This window comes from Malaclemys terrapin, chromosome 17 (assembly GCF_027887155.1).
Source record: "Malaclemys terrapin pileata isolate rMalTer1 chromosome 17, rMalTer1.hap1, whole genome shotgun sequence".
NCBI classification, from domain to species: domain Eukaryota; kingdom Metazoa; phylum Chordata; order Testudines; family Emydidae; genus Malaclemys; species Malaclemys terrapin.
The window spans coordinates 23,186,950-23,207,586 of NC_071521.1; the positions used below are offsets into that span (position 1 = coordinate 23,186,950).

At 56.5% G+C, this 20,637-nt stretch overlaps 1 protein-coding gene across 4 annotated transcripts in view; it reads right to left on the reverse strand.

The window, feature by feature from the left end:
• RGS3 (regulator of G protein signaling 3) overlaps positions 1–20,637 on the reverse strand; it is a 220,711-nt gene that overhangs the window by 156,920 nt on the left and 43,154 nt on the right. For 3 of the 4 annotated variants that reach the window (XM_054007250.1, XM_054007252.1, XM_054007249.1), the window contains 5 exons: positions 11,162–11,212; positions 7,381–7,439; positions 6,353–6,447; positions 5,258–5,326; positions 3,667–3,727 (listed from right to left, as the gene is read on the reverse strand). In XM_054007250.1, the coding sequence (XP_053863225.1) occupies positions 3,667–3,727; positions 5,258–5,326; positions 6,353–6,447; positions 7,381–7,439; positions 11,162–11,212 (335 nt within the window). Of the gene's footprint in view, positions 1–3,666; positions 3,728–5,257; positions 5,327–5,915; positions 6,064–6,352; positions 6,448–7,380; positions 7,440–11,161; positions 11,213–20,637 lie in introns of those variants that run through there. The other variant, XM_054007253.1, reaches the window with a different exon arrangement.

The following is a 20,637-nucleotide window of genomic DNA, read 5'->3' on the forward strand; positions in this document are numbered from 1 at the left end:
AGACATCTTTAAACTAAGTTAGTCTTTAAGGTGCCACCAGACTCCTTGTTGTTTTTAAGAGACAGACAATCCATCACATCCCTTGGCAAGGTTTTTCCAGTGATGAATTACCCTCTGTGTTCAAAATGTACACCTCACTTCTAGTGTGAATTCGTCTGGCTTCAGCTTCCAGCCACTGGATCTTGTTCTGCCTTTGTCGGCTTCATTAGATCTAGATTAAATCTGCTCTCAAATCTTTTCCCTGTACAGGGACTTAAAGACTGATCAAGTCACCTCTGAACCTTCTCTTTTAGACTGAGCTTGTTTGGTCTCTTGCTACAAGGCAGGTTTCCAGACCTTCAGACCTTCTTGCAGATCTTTTCTGAACCCGTTGGATTTCTCAATGCCCTGTCTGAAGTGTGAACCCCAGCCCTGGACACCGACACCAGGAATCAATCTCTAACTGAGGGGGTTCAGATGACGTTTCCTTGTGGGGTAGGGTTACCAGATAGCAACTGTGAAAAAACGGGACAGGGGGTGGAGGGTAATAGGTGCCTACATAAGAAAAAGTCCCAAAAAACAGGACTGTCCCTTTAAAAATGGAACATCTGGTCACCCTGTTGTGGGCAGGTTCTTCCAGAGCCACCTGTTGCAGGATTCTTGCACCTTGCTGGTGCTGGCCACTGTCAGTGACAGGACATTGGGCTGGATGGATCTCAGCCTGATCTGCTCTGGCAGCTGTTGGGTTGCCTGTGTTTCTCAGGACCCAGAAGTGGGGATCTGTGAAAGCCATTTACTTTAGCAGAATTGCTGGTTTATTTGAGGAAGAAAAACCCAGTAGATTTTAAAGCTGTATTACCAGGAAAGTGCCAACAGGTGGCAGCACTGGCTTGACAGAATCCCCCTGCCCCCCAGGCGTGGATGGAGTGGGCAATGATGGGAAAGGCAGGCAATGGCCCAGCCATTCATGTATTTTCTCCAAGATACTGAATGACAAACTGAGAGAGGGGCAGCAAGCACTCTCCCCCTTCCCCCCCCCCCCTAACAGGATTAATGTGAGTGCATTCCCACCAGCAGGGGCCAGAGCAAGCATGGGCATCACGGGCTGGGAAGGGTGGGTTAGTGCCACAGTAACTCTGCAGTACCACGCCCTGATGCTGCCATGCTGGCCGTGAGTTAGCCCCAGGGATACGGAGCAGCTAACAGCAAGGACAGCCGGGGCGGGGAGCCGAAGGGGACAAATAGGGGTTTGAACACAGAATGGCTCAGATCCAAGGCCAGTCTAGTCCACTGTCCTGTCCCACAGCAGCAGATGGGAGATAATCTACCCCCAGGAAGGTGGCAGCCTGGTCTCTAGTTAGGGATTGGGTTAAACACGGAAACGGGAGGGTTTATCCCCCTTGTTCCAATACTCTTCTTTTCACATTAACTGTTAGCTAGAGACGGGGCTCTCCCAGCCCAGGACACCAGCTCCCTCTTCTCCCCAGCCTGCACAATGCTGCACCCTCAGCTGGGGCTCGGACGGCTCCCCCCATCTGCCATCCCCTGCTGTAAGCACCTCACTGGAGCCAGCGCACTCAGACACCTGATGCCCACCTGCCCCTCTCTGACTAGTGCCCCATTCACTCTGCCCCTCGCCTTGCCTGCTCCCCACAGCTGGGCACCCCAAACTGGTGCCACTCCTGGAAATAGAATTCTCACCCGCACTTTCCTCACCTATAAAATGGGGCTCCATGTGTGGTGAGTTCAATACCCTGACCTCTGCAGAGCCCTTGGGGACTGAGGGGCGGAACGGACCGTGGAAGTGTTATTGTGTTGGGCTTCAGAGGGTTAAATCAGTGCCTCGACTGGCCACCTGGCCTCAGACAGGGCTACAGAGCAGGGGCAGTGTGCTCTGGAATGGCTATGCCACTGAGCAAACAGGCTGCCACAGTTAGCACCAGCACCTCTCGCCCCACACCTGCCTGGGCCAGCCCCAGTAGAGCAGTGTTCTCTGCATGCTGATGGCACAGCAGCCTGGAGGGCAGCAGGAGGGCACCCGCTGGGCCCGGCATGAGGGGGCTGGGAGCCACTGAAATACAGCTCCCCCCATCCGCTCCCCCGGCCGGGCGACAGCTACACACAGTCCGCAGGGCCCCAGGCTGGTGACATGTCGGGAACGACCAGCCTTGGCCACTGAGCTGTGTCCATTGCCCAGAACCAGTAGTCAACCGCCAAGGCCAGCACCATCTCTGGGATACCCCCTGGGCTGAATCATGCTTGGGTGTGGGAAGAAGGGTCAGGGGACTGCAGGTCCCGTGAGACGGGCTGGCCCTTCCCGTGTGCCTGGGACAAGGCTCAAAGACGGTAGTCTCAGCAAAGGGCTGGGAAGGAGCTTTCGCCAGCTGGGAGAGGGAAGGGCCCATCCCCCTGGGGGCAGGTCATAGCGTTCCCAGGGCCTCCAGAAGGTGGGAAAACAGGCATTGCTCTCCCCACCATCACCAGTGCTGGGGCAGCTCTGGCCAGGGTGAACACAGTCACTGATCTGCAGATCAGATGGGAAATTTGGCCCCCAGGACGCACAAAGGCAGCAGGATGCCCCAGGCCGGCCCCAGCAGGGTTTGGGGTGCTGCAGGAAGGGAAAGCGGAGCGCCTCTTCTCCCTGGGTGCTGCACACAGCCCCATTCTGGGCAGGATGGGCAGCACTTGCATTCACCAGCCACAGGCCAGTGCGCAGCCTGGCACTCCACCCCGGGGCTGCTGGGCCACCCAGATGGGCCTCACACAAACAAGACCGGGCGGCCTTGTGCAGCCTTGAACCTGGACTGGTGTTTGGCCAGAGCAGTCTGTCCTCAGTGCCAGCAAGCAGCAGATGGGGTGTCCCTGTCAGCCTGTGCCTCCAAGCAGGGCCGGCTTTAGGAAGTGCAGGGCCCGATTCAAATAGTTTTGACGGGCCCCCTCAGGGTTGACTTAAAAAAAAAAAAAAACACCATAAAAAAATCACATGGGGCTTGTACTCACCGGGCTGCGCTCCTAGTCTTTGGCGGCGGGTCCTTCACTCGCTCCGGGTCTTTGGTGGCACTGAAGGACCCGCCGCCAAAGACACAGAGCGCCGTTGGGTGAGTAAAAATTAAAAAGGCGCCTCTAGCCAGGGAAGGGATTCTTTGCCACTTGCCCCCCATTCTGGGCGGCCCTGCCACTTGGCGCGGGGCCCTCCTAGGCGCGGGGCCCGATTCGGGGGAATTGGCCTAAGGCCGGCCCTGCCTCCAAGGTGAGCAGGTGCCATTGGCCGAGAGAGTCACCACGACTCCTTCACTCCCCTGGCCCTCCGGCTCCCCACCTCAGCAGCCTCACTGCGCTCTCCTCGGTCAAGAGGGCAAGGAGGCGCCTGCAGGGCAGGGAGGCCGTTGTCAGACCAAAGAGAGCAGCTTCCTCCGCCCATCGCAGAGCTGGGTACGTGCTCATCACACTGTCGGAAATGCTCTCTCCACTGGAAAACAACCCCCAGCTGTCAATTCCAATCTGCTCTCCTGCCAGCCTCCCGCAGAGGCCCTGGCGCCCTCACTCCCAGTTGCAGGGCGCTTCACCCAGGAGGCTCTGCCAAGGGCACTGTGCCTCGGACGGGAGGACATCGCCTCCTCCCACATGGTGCATAGGATAGGAAGGGCCCGAACTCAGTGTGCGCTCCGTACCCACAAGGGACTGTACCTTGTCTGGGGTCAGGAGCGACTTCACGCCAAAGCTCATACAGCCGATCAGCTGGCTCTGTCTGGAGAAGGAATCAGAGAGCAGGGTTAGCGTCTCCCCTTAAACCCTCCTTACCCCAGAGACCCGGGGCAGCTTCCCCACCAGCACGCCTCCCGCCTCTTCCTTCCGCCAGGAGGGCCTGGCTCCTGCTGGAGTGATGTTAGCACAGGGCTAAGGAGACACAGAGCTACACACCTCCTCTCCCCCACACATGCATCTTTGGGCTTTCTGTCCTCTCCCTGAGGGCAGGGCTTTGCAGGCAGCAGGAGCCCCCACTGCGCTGATCTTGCCAAGTCACCCTGCACTTCCGTCCAGCCCCTCCTGTGTTTGCTCCACTCCGCTCATGGTGTCACTCCAAGGATGGTGGTGGCTGGATTCCCACCCCATACAGCCACGTCTCTGCCATGAGACTGGCACAGAGGGGCAGGGGCTTGGAGGGTAGTTAAAAAAGCTAATGCTCCTCTGGAGCCAGGCTGCACCGGCAGGCCAGTGTTGCTGCTTGACACCTGCTGGACATTTGCTGTTGAGACGGAGGCAGCTCTGCATGCCTGGGTATCTGTCCCTGCCCGGGAGAGCCCGCCTGGCATAATGGCTTGGGCACTACGTGGATTTGCTCGGAGACCAAAGCTCTCCCAGCCCTTTTCAACACTGGCATTTGCTGACAGCTGCCATGCAGGGACCTGAGACGGAGCGTAAATGATCCACCAGGACTTTTCCTTCTTTAGTTTCTCGGATACTTGGAGGGCTGCACCATGTTTGCATCTGGGCAGAATGTGCAGGCCCCTAGGTCAGCATGGCATTAGCGTGGGCTCCAGCATTGGCTGCCCCCAATGTGATGTCTGATCCTGCCCTTTGTGCCAACATCACCCAACATGACTCTGGTGGGGGATGCTACTCAGTGGCCTCGGAGCTGGCTGTAGCATGCTGAACATCTGGACTGGTGGCACCCATGGCCAGCACAACTCAAAACAGGCTGCCCATGTGCCATGCATGTGAAGCTGCATGCAGCATCCAGGGCGGGCACCGAGCCATTCCTGGGCTACCACCAGGCATCGGTGTGAGCAGACGCTGTGCACGCTTCCCCTAGGCTAACTGACCTCTCAGCAACATTACCTACAAGCCTGTGCAAAATGCTGCCCCGGCCCCAGCAGCGTCTGCTCTTGGAACTGCAGTTTGCTTCAATGTCAGCCCAGCAGCAGCCCCAGACCGCCCGAGGTCACGGCCGGCATCCACAGCTTCCCAGCAGCACTTGGGGCCCAGCGTGCGACAGAGAGCGCCCTGAGCAGAGGCGTGTGCTGAGGCCGGTGTGCAGACGTGCGTCACCCACCCCTCGCAAAGCTGCCCAGATCGAGCAGCCACATCATGCTCTCGCTCTACCCACGTGACCCCCATTGACGCCAGGCTGGGCCACGAGACCGAGGCTCCGAAGGAACTCACGTGGACGTGGCCAGAGCAAACGGTATTTTTATCCCTTCTCCGGCCGTTCCAAACCTTGTTAAAGAGACGGCTCAGCAGTATTCCAACCCCAGCCCCATCCTGGCAGTGGCTTTACCTGGAGTTTCTCTCTTGGTTCCAGACTGTGACCAGAAGACGCTTTTGTTCATCTTCTTCTTGAACGGGGCTGTAACAGAAGCCAGAAAGGACAGGATGAGAGCACCCATCGCCACCAGGAACACACACCGAGGGGTGGGGTTAGTGTTCCTTTAATGCTACAGCTATGCCGCATCCCCCATTCCCGGCCCCACTGATTCCTACATGGAGCTTCCCAGCAATTGCCATCAATGGCAGTCTTCTCAAACGAGCTACTGTGCACTAATTTACTAAAATTAATGAGGCTGCAAGCTCCAGTCCATGTTTATTACATAACGAAGAACTTGAGGGCCATGCTGCTTGCATGGTTAAACAAAGGAGACATTTGTTATTGACAAGCTGTTGCAAAGGGAGGTGAACTCTCCTGGGCAGGTGCTGAAACACAGCTCAGGTTGTTTAAGGACAGACACATGTTAAACATCAAAGGAAGACCACCATAAAAACACGATCATTCATACTCCTAAATAATCACTCTGTGCCGGACTGAATATTTTTTTCATGAGGACAGAGATCCGAGAGAGGCAGGTCTGCTAGAAATAATGAACTCCACCAAAACACTGCAAGCCGCCAACCCCCCTTCCCATGCAAGGACATGCTAGAGCTTTGGGAAATCCTTTTACCTTCCTTGTTCATACTGATCCACCAGATCGTGGCAGGCTCAGGGTCTAGGAAATGGAATGTTTTCCCCGACTCCATACGGACGCATAGAAGCTACCAAATAAGAAACTCCAAATGTGCAGGAGTATTGCTGTCATGCTGTGTAGTCACAGCTTTGTGAGCTTCAGCAAAGCTCTGTTCAAAAGTTCAAGGCATTTCAGCTACAAGAAACAGCAAAATAATGTCTGTCACTCCTCATTTCAGCACAAAACCTCATCATGCATGAGGCATGTTTATTGAAGCTAACAGTGAGTAAACAGGGGATCTTGGCCACGAGAGGCTAAGGCAGCATTTGCCACAGTTCAGATTCTCTTCCAGCTCCATTCCGAACACATGCCCCGTTTGGAACACAAACCAATGGAAGGACAGGATGGTGCCACCTCGGACCCTGCATACTCACAAGAGAAAGTGCTCGTGGAAGATGGGATTTTTGCTGTCTGGAACGGTCTTGGTTTTTTGCCTGCATTTCCGATCAGTATCTGGTACTACAGACATCTTGATGTAGAGAAACAAACAGCACATTAGCCATCTTTAAGCAAACACAAACTCGCCACAAACCCAGCAATTGTCTAGTGCTAAGATCAGAAGACCCACCAGTCAGCTTTATGGATGGCTAAAGTCTCAAAGATCTAGTTTGTGCTAGCCAGGTTTTTAGGTCTCTTTGCATTGACCAGGTCTAGCCACAACATTACAAAGCTCCTTTGGGCAACATGAAAAGGAGAAATTCTTCCTTAGCAATTCAGAGAACCCAGTGTTTGATTTGCACAAATATTCCTAGCCAGTCTTTGGCCAAGTAAAGACACCCACACACACACCCACACCCACACACCCCTACCTACCTACCTACCTCTGAGACCCGCGTTAGAATCAGCGGAAGTAGAGATGGAAATGACCTACTACGGGCTGCCCAGCCCTGTGCCCTACAGCGCAGTTACTGGAGTTTGTCTAATGCTGATCATTCAGTCTCATCCCTTTCCTTAGTCTGCATGATGGCATTGGCTTGCCAAAACTGATGAGCGCTGACAGCCACAGACAGCGCTTTCTCCTCTGGCTCCCACGTTCTCTGCCAGTAATGATTCTGTGACAACAAGTTCTCCATCGGAGGGTGCCACAGCCTCCAGGTGCAGTTAGCACAGTGATGCACCCAGCACCTGACAGGAGACTGGCTGTCTTAGTTCACCTGGGGCAGGAAAGTTACTAAGCAGCCGGTAAATGCAGGGATGGGGCGGGGGAGTTCAGGACAAATGGGCAGGCACAAAGCAAAGGTTCTGCCCCGATTTCTGTGGAACCCCAGAAGAGGGACAGGGAGAAGATGGGAGCCCAGCTGCATGCCTGGGGGAATTCACCCCAAAACCAGAAGGGGTACGAAGTGGTCACATCCTCATCCCCAGCTGAATCCAAAGCCCCTGGGGCGGCAAGAGAACTCACCTTCACATAGGAGTTGCATGTCCGGTACTCTTTTCCCATCAGGCCTTTTGCTTCCATAACTGGAAAGAAAATGAAACATGGTTGAAAAGAGACAAGCAAGGTGTCTTCCCACAGCACTGCGCTCGTGCCCTGGGGCCGGGCACTGAAAGCCAGGCTCCTCCTTGTCAAGCCTGACTGGCAGGATTAACCCAGAGCTGGCTTACAGGACATGGGCTGGCAGCCTCCGCGCCTGGCAGGCACCTCCCTGCCCCTGAGGGCTCGTGGGGCACAGGGGGATTGCAGAGAGAAACGGTTGAGGGTTTTCTTTTGAAGTAAAACTGTCCTATGAACACATGCGTCTGCGGGGGAGCTTGGAGCAGATGCAGCCCAGCATCCAGCTGACAAATTGCATTTCACCCGCCTGACTTCACACAACGCAGGGGCTACTGGCGCCAGGCCCCGGGACAAATGTATCGTCAAGTTAAATAGCAAAGGCCAGAGCTCCATCTCTGCTCCGCCTCTGCGAAACCAGCCTCCTGCACTGGCTGCAGTGGTGATGCCCCGTCTTTCCAGGCATGTGAGTGAAATGAGAATCCGGCCCCAGCACACAGAGATGGGAACGAGACTGTTCTGTACAGGAGGCGCTGTCAGAGCTGTGCACAGCCAGGAGCTGCCGTTCAGAGCCCGGCCTGCTACCTGACAGCAGGAGCTTTGCATCTGCCGGGGGGAGACCTGGGTTCCTCTAGGCCAGGATCAGGCTGTCACAAACAGCACAGGAGCAAAGGGCTTGCAGTAAGACCCCTCTGCTGCACACACTCCTAGCTTTCCACTACCATATTTGGGGCTGCCCCTTTCCCAGATGTGAAGGCCAGGAGGGACCATTACGCTCAAAGCACAGGCCAGAGAATCTCCCCCAGGGATTCCTGCATCAACCTGGTTATGCTAGAGCAGCTCTCTCTGAAAGAGACGCCCACCTTGGTTTAAAGAGACTCCACCCCATCCTGAGGTGAGTTGTTTCAAAGGTTAATCACCTCCTCTGGTAAAACACCTCCCTGATTTGTAGTCTGAATTTACCCAGCTTCAGCTTCCCGCCACTGGGTCTCCTTCTGTGTCTGCTGGTTAAAGAGCTCTCTGGTCTCAGAAAGCTGCTCCCCTCGTGGGGATTTATAACCTCTCACTGTCAGGCAGGTTTCCGGACATCAAATCATCCTTGCAGCTCTTTTCAGAACCTTTTCCGATTTGTTACCATCCTTTCTGAAGTGTGGAGCAAGTTCCCAGTAACAGACTCACTCCGGACCAGCCTCCAGTCAAATAAAACATCGTTTGTGCCAGACTCTTGCAGCCATTTTTAGGGTCAGAACAACCATCCCTTCTCCTTTGTTCTGTAATCCCTAACTCCACCCTTGGAAGGAGGCTGGACACCGGCCCTGCACGTACCAGGGAATGCCAGCCTGGAAAGGGATGAGGAGCACGGACCCAGGCCACCCTTATGAGCTGGGTCATGCAGCACCTTGGCTAGGGCCAGCACCAGCTATAAGCAATGGAGTTTCGGCCAGGCCCCTTGGGGAGCCAGTTCTGCTAACAGATACAACTTCACTGGCTAGGTACCCAGGCTACGCTTCCTTTCTCATCACTGCCCACCCACTGTAGCTCTGGGATTCCCCAGCCCCACTCATCTCAACACGGCCTTGGATTCCACGGCTCACTGCTGGCTCAGGGAGTTCCCAATCACTGCTCACCAGCTCCCCTACTTGTCCTGCCATCGAGGGCAACTTCTCCGTGGGCACAGAGACCTTCTGCAGAACATGTGGGTGTTTCCTGGCTCCATTCAAACTGCTGCGTAGCTCAGCCCCCCGCACAGATCCACAGCATCTGCCCACAAAGCTAGGACGCTGAAGCACACAAGCCAGAATTTATTGCCCCTATTTTGCAGATGGGGATCTGAGGCAAAGAGTGGTTCCCCGAAGCGCACGCAGCGAGTCCGTGGCATGAACAAGACTGAGCCCATTGGCCTGAACTCAAACTAGCCCCTTTGCCACTAGACCATCCACCCTCCTGTCTGCTGTCAGGAGCGCTCCGTGTTCAGTGTGCCGGACCCCAGCCCTCCTACTGCATCTGCTCTACGTGCACATGCATGTTCAGATCAGTGGGCATCTCTCCGTGTGTGCTATTAACTGCCCCAGGTCCTCCCCATAGGCTCCGAGGAGGCCCCAGCTAGCCACAGGCCACTGTTACCATCCCAGAGGGGAAGAAGGGTTGGGTCTCCTGTTCCTTTCCCTGACCCCTGCGCCTTTTCTCCTCTGCTCTTCAGAAATTAAATGTGAAAGTTAAATGCATCACCACAGCAGCAGGCCAAAGGAGATAAATTAGGTCAAAACGTGACCTTTTGGTTGTTTGTGAGCCACAGAGAACCTGTCGCTTGCTGCAGTACACAAAGCATTGGGGGTTAGATAAGACACTGGAGCCTTGTCTCCCCCAGAAACCAAGTGTTGGGCTCCCCACAGGGGTAACTGGGCAATGCCCTCACCAGAGTGCCCAGTACACATATCTGAGACCTCCAGTGGCACCAGCAAAGGCCATTTGTGACAAATCTTTCTGTCCTTCTTTATGCCGCATGACGAAGCATCAATGACCCAAGCCCAGCTTTCTGCAGGTCACCTTTACGGTTCTGCAGCAACCTGCGCTCAGCCCCGGGCTTCTGGGAGCAGATGCTTTATGTGAGGCTTCGACACTGCTGCTGTGTCTGAAGGTGTATCCCGCAGAAGTACCGGCCATGCGAGCTAGGTGAGCTCACAGCACTGCAGAGCCTCTCTCAGTCGCTGGGGACGTCGCTGTGCGTTTAATTGGATGGTACCCTGTTTACTAAGGTTTTCAGGCATCTAACCATGCAGGTAGGTGCCCACTGGGATTTTCCAAAGTGCCCACGCAGGTGAGGCACCTCCCCCCCATTGAAAGTCCAGGTGTCCAGCCACCTTGGGGACTTCAGCCAATCACGGGTGAGCTCAGGCTGACCCATGGGCTCCATTATCGCGCTCTGGGCATTGCAGGCTCCTATGCTGCCGAGTCAGACTGCTGGGCATCGTGGGAAATCAACCCCAGCCGTGGGGCCTGGAGGGAGTGATGGGCAGGATCCCCATGCCAGCCGAGGGTCACTCAGAGTCGCTTGTATTGGAGATTTGTCCTGTGCCTGCTAAAGGGCTCGGTGCAGCCTGGCGTGCAAAGCACAGCCCTGCCCCCGATGTGCCGCAGAGTGGCCGGACGGGCTGGGCCACCTAGCAGGGGTGACGCTGGGCGCACCTTGCGGCAGCATCGCTGGTGACTCACTCAAGGACACCGCGGGAGGAGTGAGGCTCCTGCCAGCGAGCAGCCTGCCTGGGTTGCTTAGGAGCTCTGGCTGGAGCTGGGTCCTGGAAGGCAGAGCCAAGCCCGGCTCTCCCTCTGCCTGGGTTAGGGCAGGGCAGCAGGACCGGCACCAGAGTCACTGCAGATCCTCGCAGGTGAGACCACACAGCTCACCCTTCGCACAGGTGAGCACATGCCTGTGGGGCGGTGCTCTGTTCCCCTCTAGCATGGCTGGGCCCCAAGCAGAGGCTGGGGAGCTTGTGGCAGCCACTGCTAGCACAGCCTGCTCTTTCCACACCAGCAGCCCCAGGTTCAAGCCCCACTGCTGAGCCAGCCTCTCTGGGGCTAACACTGTGATCGGGTACAGACCGCTACAAAGTGCCCTTCTCGTGAGCTGCCCCTGCTCTCCTGGTGACATGGACTGTATCCCGGCACGCCCCCCCCCGCCAGCGATACTTACTGTGCAGCACAAGGAGCCTGCCCTGCATGTCGATGGACAGCTTCAGCTGACCTGGGCAAACAACAGGAGAAAGAGCAGATGAGCAACTGGTGCGGATCTCATCCAGGGAGATTCCCTGCCAACTATGCCCCAAAAGCCAGCCCAGCTGGGTGCAGAGGGACCCCCCAGTACCCATGGCTCTGCCCTTCTGCCAGCTTCACTCCAGCCACTAAACACCCTGGCTCCCTTCCCTGCTCTAACAGCATTTCAGGGGCTGCTGCTCGGTGAGATGCTGCCCGTGTAGAGGAGCCTGTGGCAATGGGGAAGGGCTGGGAAAACCTGGCTCCTGGAAAGGATCTGTCTCACTTATACACGCCTCACAAGGCTGAGCGATATGTGGCCACAGAGACGGGGCATGGGAAACTCCTGAACCCTGGCGTGATCACTGGGCCTGCAAACATGCCCTAATGGGAATTCAGCCGTTCAAGGTAAGTGACAGTAACTAAAGTGTCCCAATGACCTGTCCCAACAAATCGTGACAGGAAAAGGTACGAGAGGGAGGCAGAAAGACTGGCTTAGCCCAAACAAAAAGGCCTGTGATAAAACTCAAGGGCTGTGTTAAGATCATGCCTGGTAAACAGCAGCAATGTGGGAGCGAGTATCAATGAACCAAAATCAGTATGTCAGAAACTAGGTCTAATTGGTGGACAAAATAATGGGGAGATGGACTAGTCCACCCCCCACTCCCTTTTGCGGTCCTTAAGGAAAGAGACTTTGGGAGAAAAACTGGTTACTGAGCAAGCTTCACCATCATGGCTGCCACCCCCACTGTCTCCTGGGACCCCGGGGCCTTCGTCATCCTGACCCTGACCTGAGCGGACACAGAGAGGGACCCAGATGACATCACCACCTCTACGAGCTGTAACCAGACCCCAGACAACTCTGGGATGAAACAGAATTAGACTTTAACACCAGCTCCAGCCCGTCTCAACAAACTTCTTCTCTTTTCCCCAAAAGGGAAGCTATTGCCATCTTCAATACCATCTAAGGGTACATCTACACTGCAGAGAGAAACCCACGGCACCAAGTCTCAGAGCCTGGGTCAGCTGACTTGGGTGCACGGGGCTCGGGCTGCAGGGCTAAAAACAACAGCATAGACGTTCCCGCTCGGGCTGAAGCCCAGGTTCTGAGACCCTCCTGAGACAATATGTACCCTTGAGTTCACCGTTTTTACAAGACTATGATAAATTTTGTACAAAATATGCCTTGTGAAGTCATCTGAAAACTCATAATTTGCTGAACATTACTGTCTTGGTAAAATCTGTGTGGCCACATTGTATGTAAAGTTATAAAATTCTACTGTATAAGATGTGTTCCGTGGCATACAGTATGGCTGGGGGGGATTTACATGCTGGAGGCTATGTGTGGGCAGAACAGGAGTGGTTGTTCTCACAGCAAAGCAGTGTAAAGAGGTTTGAGAACTGAGGGGACACAGCTGTCCAGATTGTACCCTGAGTAATGGGTCACCTCCCCCCCCCAATCACGTTTCAGAGCCAGAGCTCGAGCCAGAGCAGAAACATCTACACTGCTGGTTTTAGCCCCACAGCATGACTTGGGCTCTGAGATTCGGTGCTGTGAGATTTTCTTTGCAGTGTAGCCTGTCAGACAAGGGGGGTTCTTCTGAAAACTCTCTCCAGCTCAAAGAAAAAGGAACAAGGGATGTAGTTCAAATGAAAGCCTTATTCAATACTTCACATTTCAAACACTTTAGCTGTTTTTCCTTCTTTTCTATATGCCCTTAATGGAGCTTGCCCTGGTACTGAGCAGGCTGAGGGCTCTGTATACTGAACCCTGGACCTTGTTTAACATTGTTTAACACTGGGCAGTGATCGGGTTATGTTAACACCTTTGTCCCATATAGTCCAACAAAATTAATACAGCAACCCCCAGCTCTCCATCTTCCCTCTGGGTGGCCTTGGAAGGTCCCTTAGCCGCTCTGCCAAAGTTTTCCTGTCCACAAACCTGGGGTAACTCCGACCCGCCCCCACTAGCAGGCTATAAGGAGCAGTTCGCCTCAGGGAGGTGGTCTGAGAGAGTAACCCCTGGGGAAGTGCTGAATACAATTATACACACAGTGTATGCTCCTGGAAGCAGGGACCTTAGCAAGGTGTTAAGGCAGAGAGGCAGTGCGTCCTCGTGGATGGAGCACTGCACTGGCAATCAGCAGCCTGTAATCTCAGGGGGGCAGGGAGCTATGTTCCCTGTAAGTGGCGCGGATGAGAGGCGCCCCTCTCCCGGACCCAACTCAGCTCCGGACCTGCCTCAGCCGGGGGAGGGGCGCCCTGAACCCAGCCTCCGCCCAGACCTGCCATGGCCGGGGCACCCTTCCCCTGGCCCAAACCCAGCCCTGGCCCGAACCTGCCATGGCCGGGGCGCCTATCCCCCTGCCCAACCCAATGGGTGCCAACAGGAATGGGGAAGAGCCCAGCACCTTACCCTTCCCTCACACAGCCATTGTCTCTGTGCCCATCCCAGAGGCATCAGCACCCTCTCTGCGGTGCCGTGCGCCTGGCTAGGAGCCCTGACCAGGGGAATTGTGCTGGTTGGCAGAGCTCCCACTGGGCTGCCCAGGCACAACCACAGGGACTGACAGTGGAAGAGGGGATCCCCTACCAGGAGTTCAGGTAACCAGTCCCCATGCCCCAGGGACCCTCCTGGCAGGGGCTGGGCTGGCCTCCCAGGGGGGCAGGGCTCTGGTGCGGTGGCAGCACTGTGGGGAAGCAGCACCTTCACATGGCATTTCCTGCTTTGCTAAGGGTTGTGAAAGCCCCTCACTGGGACAGTGACCTACAGTGCACCCGCAGGAAGCAAAGAAAGATCCCCACGGCAGTGAGTGCGGGGCTGGGCGAGGAGCCGGGTGCTAATTCTGGCTCTGCTCCTGAGCTGCTGGGTGACCTGGAGCAAGTCCCTTCTCCTCTGTGGGCCGTGATCTCCCCATCCCGAAAACGGGGATAATGAAACTCCCCGTCCTGTGCGCAGTGCTGGGAGATCTAGGGCTGGGCTGCTCAATGCAATGACTAGGTAGCATTAATTTTGTTAGTCTCTAAGGTGCCACAAGTAAATTTGTTAGTCTCTAAGGTGCCACAAGTACTCCTGTTCTTTTTGCGGATACAGACTAACACGGCTGCTACTCTGAAACCTGTAGGTAGCATTAGCGAGACAATGTTTGGGAGTGAAGGCTGTTACTCCTAAGAGCCCTGAGACTCAAGAAAGATCTCCTGCCCTGGCTCCATGCCACACGGATTCCCATGTGCCAGGGAACCCCAGCCAATTAGTTACGCTAGGGGCGGGGGAGGAAAGCAGCCTTGGGGGAAGGGAAGCAGGGACAGGCTCTGCACAGTCCTGATAGTTACAATCCCATGAGGTATTGCTGGAGAGCCTCAGCACTATGGGGAAGTCCAGATTTCCAGCTGGCCGAGCCGGGGCGCAGCTGGGCTGTAAAGTCCTGGCACCTCACCTTGTGGGGGCAGACGGCTCACAGCTCTGCCCAAGTAACAAGGCGGAGGCGGGGGGTCATTTCATGCTCAGCTGGTGTAAGTCAGTGCAGCTCCACTGAAGGCTATGTCAATTTCCACCAGTGGTGAATTTGGCCCTCAGTGTTTAACGTGCTACCAGAACAAACCCAGCATTTGGAGCCAGGACTTTAACCCTTTTGCCATCTTCCCATTTCCGAAGCCGTGGGAACACCCTCGTTATTCCACCATTAACATCTGACAATAGTGACGCTGGGAAAGCAAAAGGATGTGATCCAGCCAAGCATGACCTGCTAAGGAACGGGAGCGCGAGGGGACAGAGAGCTTTTGTGCCAGGGTTATTTGAGGAGCGGGGAGAGGAAGAGCACGGATCGAATCTGCGCCGGGAGTGGCAGGGGGAGCCCTGGCTCTGGGAGGCAGCACGTGGTGCTCCCTAAACACAGCGGGCTAAGATTAAGCAGAGCGAGAACAGCAGAAGCAGGGCAGAAGGCTGCGGCTGGGGTTAAAATAATTGAGTGATATGAGGCTGTTTTATGACAGCATTACTCAATCTGAAGGAGTGTTCGGACTGGACACCGATCAGGGTAACTAGCACTGAGGCACAGGATTGGCTTAGTATTTACCATGTGCATGGCCGTAGCACCAGCAGGCCATGAATTAGGGCCCCTAGGTGCTAGGTGCTGTACAAATGCTTACAAAAAGATGGGAGGAGGAGGAAAAACCACCTAGTGAAACAACGGAACTTTATGGGGTGTTCTGACCTTCTCTGAACCATGAGGGGTTGGCCACTGGTGCCGAGAGAGAGGGTCCTAGACTAGCAGACTGGTCCAGTATGGAAAACCCCATCTTCCTGTAGGAAACGGATGACGGTGCTGGCTCAGAAAGCCCTGTCTCTCTCTAGCTACCTGCAAAGAGCTGGCATTAGTGTGGCGTGTTTGTACAGCACTGAGCACGCGGGGGTCCTGGTCCTGACTAGGTTCCTAAGCACTCCGATAATACAAACAACACAAGAGAGTAAAGGTTAACCACAGCCTGAGAGATGTGTAAGGATGCACTGCGGCTGGGCTAGGAGACAGAGGAGGGGAGAGTTAAATAAACAAACTGCAAACACATGGCAATATGGGTCCAGCTGAGGCATTCAGCTTTTCTCAGACAAACGGAGTGCTGGCCTCCCGCACCTGCGGCTGGCAGGAAAGGCAGCCCCACGCCTGCCTCGCCCTATGTAGAACAACCAGCAAAAGTTCTATTAACTTCAACATCCGGACACAAGCAGCTGCTGGCTTTCTGAGTTTCCCCAGACGAAGAGGGTGGGCTGATGGCTGCATTTGAGAAATGCGGACGGGTCTTGTGGAAGTGGGAAGTCTCTCTAGACACCAGAGAAGCAGTAGTGAGGCCCACCAAGGCTATGTCTCCACTAGGGATAAAGGTGGAATTTTACAAGACAAGTGAGCACGAGATAACGATCTCCTTGTAAACTCCTAGTGGAGACAGGGCAGGGGGAGTTTTACCTCAGCAATCGGGGAAGTGAGAGACCCAGCTCACTACCAAGGGCAATGATCCCTATTCTGATGCATTTACCCTGGGCTTTGTTCATGTTTGTAGCACCTGTTTAACTAAAACCCTTGGGAGTAGAGATCTGTTGGTGAAGGAACCTGCCCCCCATCACAGTCAGTTAAGGGCTGAGAGCTCTCCTGCCACTCCTTCGAGCCATCCAAGGAGCCCTGGGCAGTCTGGGTATTTCCACCTGTACATAAGAGCAATGAGCTGGGTGTATTTCCATTGCCGTCTCATGCTGGATCCCCGTAGCAGGGATCTCACTACCACCAACACTCCGTCTTTCTTCTACTGTAGCGCTCTCATTACAGCACTTGGCTATGCTTTACTGGAGGAGCATGGGTTGCCCTGTACTGAATGAGGTAAGAATTCTGACTGGCACCACAATGCCTTGTCTCCCAGCCACCTCTCGCAGGTCTCTGTCCTTCAAGTCCCAGCTCCTGGAGTCCAGTGATTAAGTGAGAATTTCAGCTCTCATTTCAAAAGAGGATGTTTCTGGCCTCCAGGCTGAGGAGGAAAGCCAAGTAGGGTGATGCAGGTGCAACCTAAAGGCTCCAAACCCAGAAGGCCAACAAAAAAGAGCCCAAACTTACTATTTTTAGTCTTATGTTTTTAAGCCAATCCTGATTTTGGGGGGCTGGCTCATGTTGTTTGAGTGCTTGGGTCTCAACTGGGGCAATTCTGGGCACATGGGCAGAGCACAGCCATGCCCCAGCCCTCCCTGACTGTGCCTGGCCCAGGGCTGGTGTGGGGAAGGAAAGTGGCTGTGATGTTACGGAAGCATAGCCCCCAGGAAGGGACACGCCTTGTCAGGTAAGGGGTGCAATTCCGGGCCTGCTTCTAGCAGCCTTTTATACCTTGTCGCTTTTATTCTCAGATGATTTACTGCAGCGGGCCTTGGAGAGAAGTAAACCAGAACCGTAAGTAAGATCTTGCAGCTTTGAAGAGAAAAGGAAACTGCATCAGCAAATGCCAACGTTGTGTGCTAGCAGCATGGGGGGAACGTGGAAAACAACCTCCGTCAGCACAGAATAGTCCACTAGCTCCCATGGAAACCAGGAATCAGCATCAGGTTTGTCACAAACACACACGCGCAGACGCATTCGCGCATGCACTGTATAACTGCAGGGACTGAACCCAGGGGAGGAGCTGCAGGGAACATCGCAGGACATTCTCCCCTCCACACAGAATCACGAGGATCTCTCCATCCCAAGGCCAGAGCCCAGCAAAGCAGAGGGACCCAGCATGGGAGTGTCACTCGCTCTCCCTGGTTCCGGGGGGGGGGGGGGGGGGGCGGAGGGGGAGGGGTGAAACATTTTGCTTCTGCTGCTTGGCTCTGAGCATTTCCATGCGTGTTCAGGAGTAGCCAGGTGGCCCCAGTGTGGGCAGCTGAACCCGGCGACCTGGAGCCATGATGGCCCCGCTGCACAGCCGCCCTGGACATCCCAGGGCCACGGCTCTTGGTAGCTGTGGTGCATGGAGCTTTACAAACTACACCCACGCACATGCACGCACTCCCCACTTACTGGTCTGATTAGGATCCAGGGAGCGGCAGTGACAACCTGCTGCTTTGTGAAGTCACTTGGAGCCTGATCTAGGGTTACCATATTTCCACAAGCAAAAAAGAGGATGGGGGGGGGAGGAGCCCCGCTCTAGCCCCGCCCCTGCCCCACCCCCATCCACTCCCTCCCACTTCCCACCCCCTGATTGCCCCCCCAGAACCCCTAACCCGCCCAGCTCCTTGTCTCCTGACTGCCCCCTCCTGGGACCCCTGCCACTAACTGCCCCCTAGGACCCCACCGCTTATCTAAGCCGCCCTGCTTCTTGTCCCCTGACTGCCCCCTCCTGAGAACGCCCTACGACCCTACCTGTCCCCTGACTGCCCCGACCCTTATCCACACCCCCACCCCATATTCACACCCCCGCCCCCAGACAGACCCCCGGGGACTCCCATGCCCTATCCAACTGCTCCCCGCCCCCAACAGGACCCCCAGAACTCCTGACCCATCCAACCCCCTCTGCTACCTGCCTGCCTCGACCCCTCTCCACACCCCTGCCCCCTGACAGCCCCCCCAGAACCCCAGACCCATCTAACCCCCCCTGCTCCCTGTCCCTGACTGTCCCAACCCCTCTCCACACCCTTACCCCCCTGACAGCCCCCCCCCCAACTCCCGACCCATCCAACCCCCCCCCCCCATCCCCTGACCAGGGCCGGCTTTAAAGAGCCCAGGAATCGGGCTGCGCTCCGGCTGGGGTTGCGGGGCTTGGGGCCAGGCTGGAGGTGCTCGGCCGGCGTTGTTGGGGCCCGAGCCGGGCTGGGGGTGCTGGGGCCCGAGCCAGGCCGGAGCTGCTGGTGCCACCGGGCGCCGCTCGGCCAAGGCCGCGCCTCCCCGGAGCTCTCCTCCTCACGCCCCCCCCACCCCAGATTACCTGCTGCTGCCTCCCGCCTGCCCCTGCTTCTTTTCAGACTTCCCGCGATGCTCTGATTGGCGGGAAGCAGGGGAGGGGGAGGAGCAGGTGGGCGGAGCATTCAGGGGAGGGGAGGAGGGGGAAGACAGCTGCGGGGCCGGACAGCATGGTAAGGCTGCAGGGGATGGGGGGAGCCGGGAAGGGGCTTTGGGTTCCGAGCGGCGCTTGGCCGCCACTTTTCTATCTATAAATAGCCGACCGGGGGGAAATCCCGGACATTTTTAGATTTTTCGAAATCCCCCCCGGACGGCTATTTATAGACCGAAAAGCCGGACCTGTCCGGGGAAATCCGGACATATGGTAGCCCTAGCCTGATCTCCAGAGGTACTGAGCACCCTCCCCTCAGAGACGCATGTGTTCAGCGGCTCTCACATTTAGACCCTTCCTGCCTTGCAAACGCCAGGGCTGACACAGCGCGCTGCGTGCTTAGTACAGCTCCAGCAACCCACCCGGCCACGGCTCTGCACTGGCAGAACACAAGTCTTTGGGGACCGCGTACAATGTGCAGGGCCGGCTCCAGGGGTTTTGCCGCCCCAAGCAGCCCCCCCCCCCGCAAAAAAAGCCACGATCGCGATCTGCGGCGGCAATTCGGCGGGAGGTCCTTCGCTCCGAGCCAGAGTGAGGGACCCTCCGCCGAATAGCTGGATGTGCCGCCCCCCTCTGGAGTGGCCGCCCCAACCACCTGCTTGTTAAGCTGGTGCCTGGAGCCAGCTCTGACAACGTGATTGACGGGTGATCTCCTCCACCCCGGTCCACACTTGAAAGCTGAAATTCCCAGTCGATCGCAGGCCGCTGCTGTCCTGCCCAGGAGTGATGGCGTGGCCCAAGGCAATGCAGGAAACCTTCCTCAAGGGCTGTGCCCAGAGGCAGCTGCTTCTGTACCACCGGTGCCCTGGCCCCTCCCCTGTGCGCCCCACAGGGCTCTGCTCTCTCCCTGGGTCTGATCAATAGTCACTTGCCACTGCTAGGAGAATGGGCGACGCCAGGTGCTCCGACACCAGCAGGCAGAGCGTGCACAGCCCTTTCCTTCACTCCCAGCCCGCACCAGCCACAGAGGCCTGGGAAGTCACTGGAAGTTATTCCTGGGAATTCAGTGGGCTTTGCCCAGAGTCACCAGCTATGCCAGGGCTACCATAAGTCCAGATTTCCCCGGACATGTCCGGCTTTTCGGTCTATAAATAGCCGTCCGCGGGGGATTTCTAAAAATCTAAAAGTGTCCGGGATTTCCCTCCGGTCGGCTATTTATAGACAGAAAAGCGGCCGCTCGGCAGCCAAAGCCCCTTCCCGGCTCCCCCCATCCCCTGCAGCCCCTGCAGCCTTACCACAACGTCCCCCCGCAGCTGTCTTCCCCCTCCTCCCCTCCCCTGAACGCTCCGCCCCCTGCTCCTCCCCCTCCCCTGCTTCCCGCCAATCAGATCTTCGCGGGAAGTCTGAAAAGAAGCAGGGGCAGGCGGGCGGCAGCAGCAGGTAAGCTGGGGCGAGTGTGTGGGGGGAGGAGAGCTCGGGGGAGCCCCCGGTTCCGGCCAAGCACACCAGCCCAGCCCCGGCCGAGCACCTCCAGCCCGGCCCCAAGCCCCGCAACCCCAGCTGGAGCTCCGGCCGGAGCGCAGCCCAATTCCTGGGCTCTTTAAAGCCAGCCCTGGTCAGGGGACAGGGAGGGGGGGTTGGATGGGTCGGGAGTTCGGGGGGGGGCTGTCAGGGGGGCAGGGGTGTGGAGAGGGGTTGGGACAGTCAGGGACAGGGAGCAGGGGGGGTTAGATAGGTCGGGGATTCTGGGGGGGCTGTTAGGGGGGCAAGGGTGTGGAGAGGGGTCGAGGCAGGCAGGGAGCAGAGGGGGTTGGATGGGTCGGGTAGTTCTGGGGGTCCTGTCAGGGGGCGGGGAGCAGTTGGATAGGGCGTGGGAGTCCCGGGGGTCTGTCTGGGGGCGGGGGTGTGGATAAG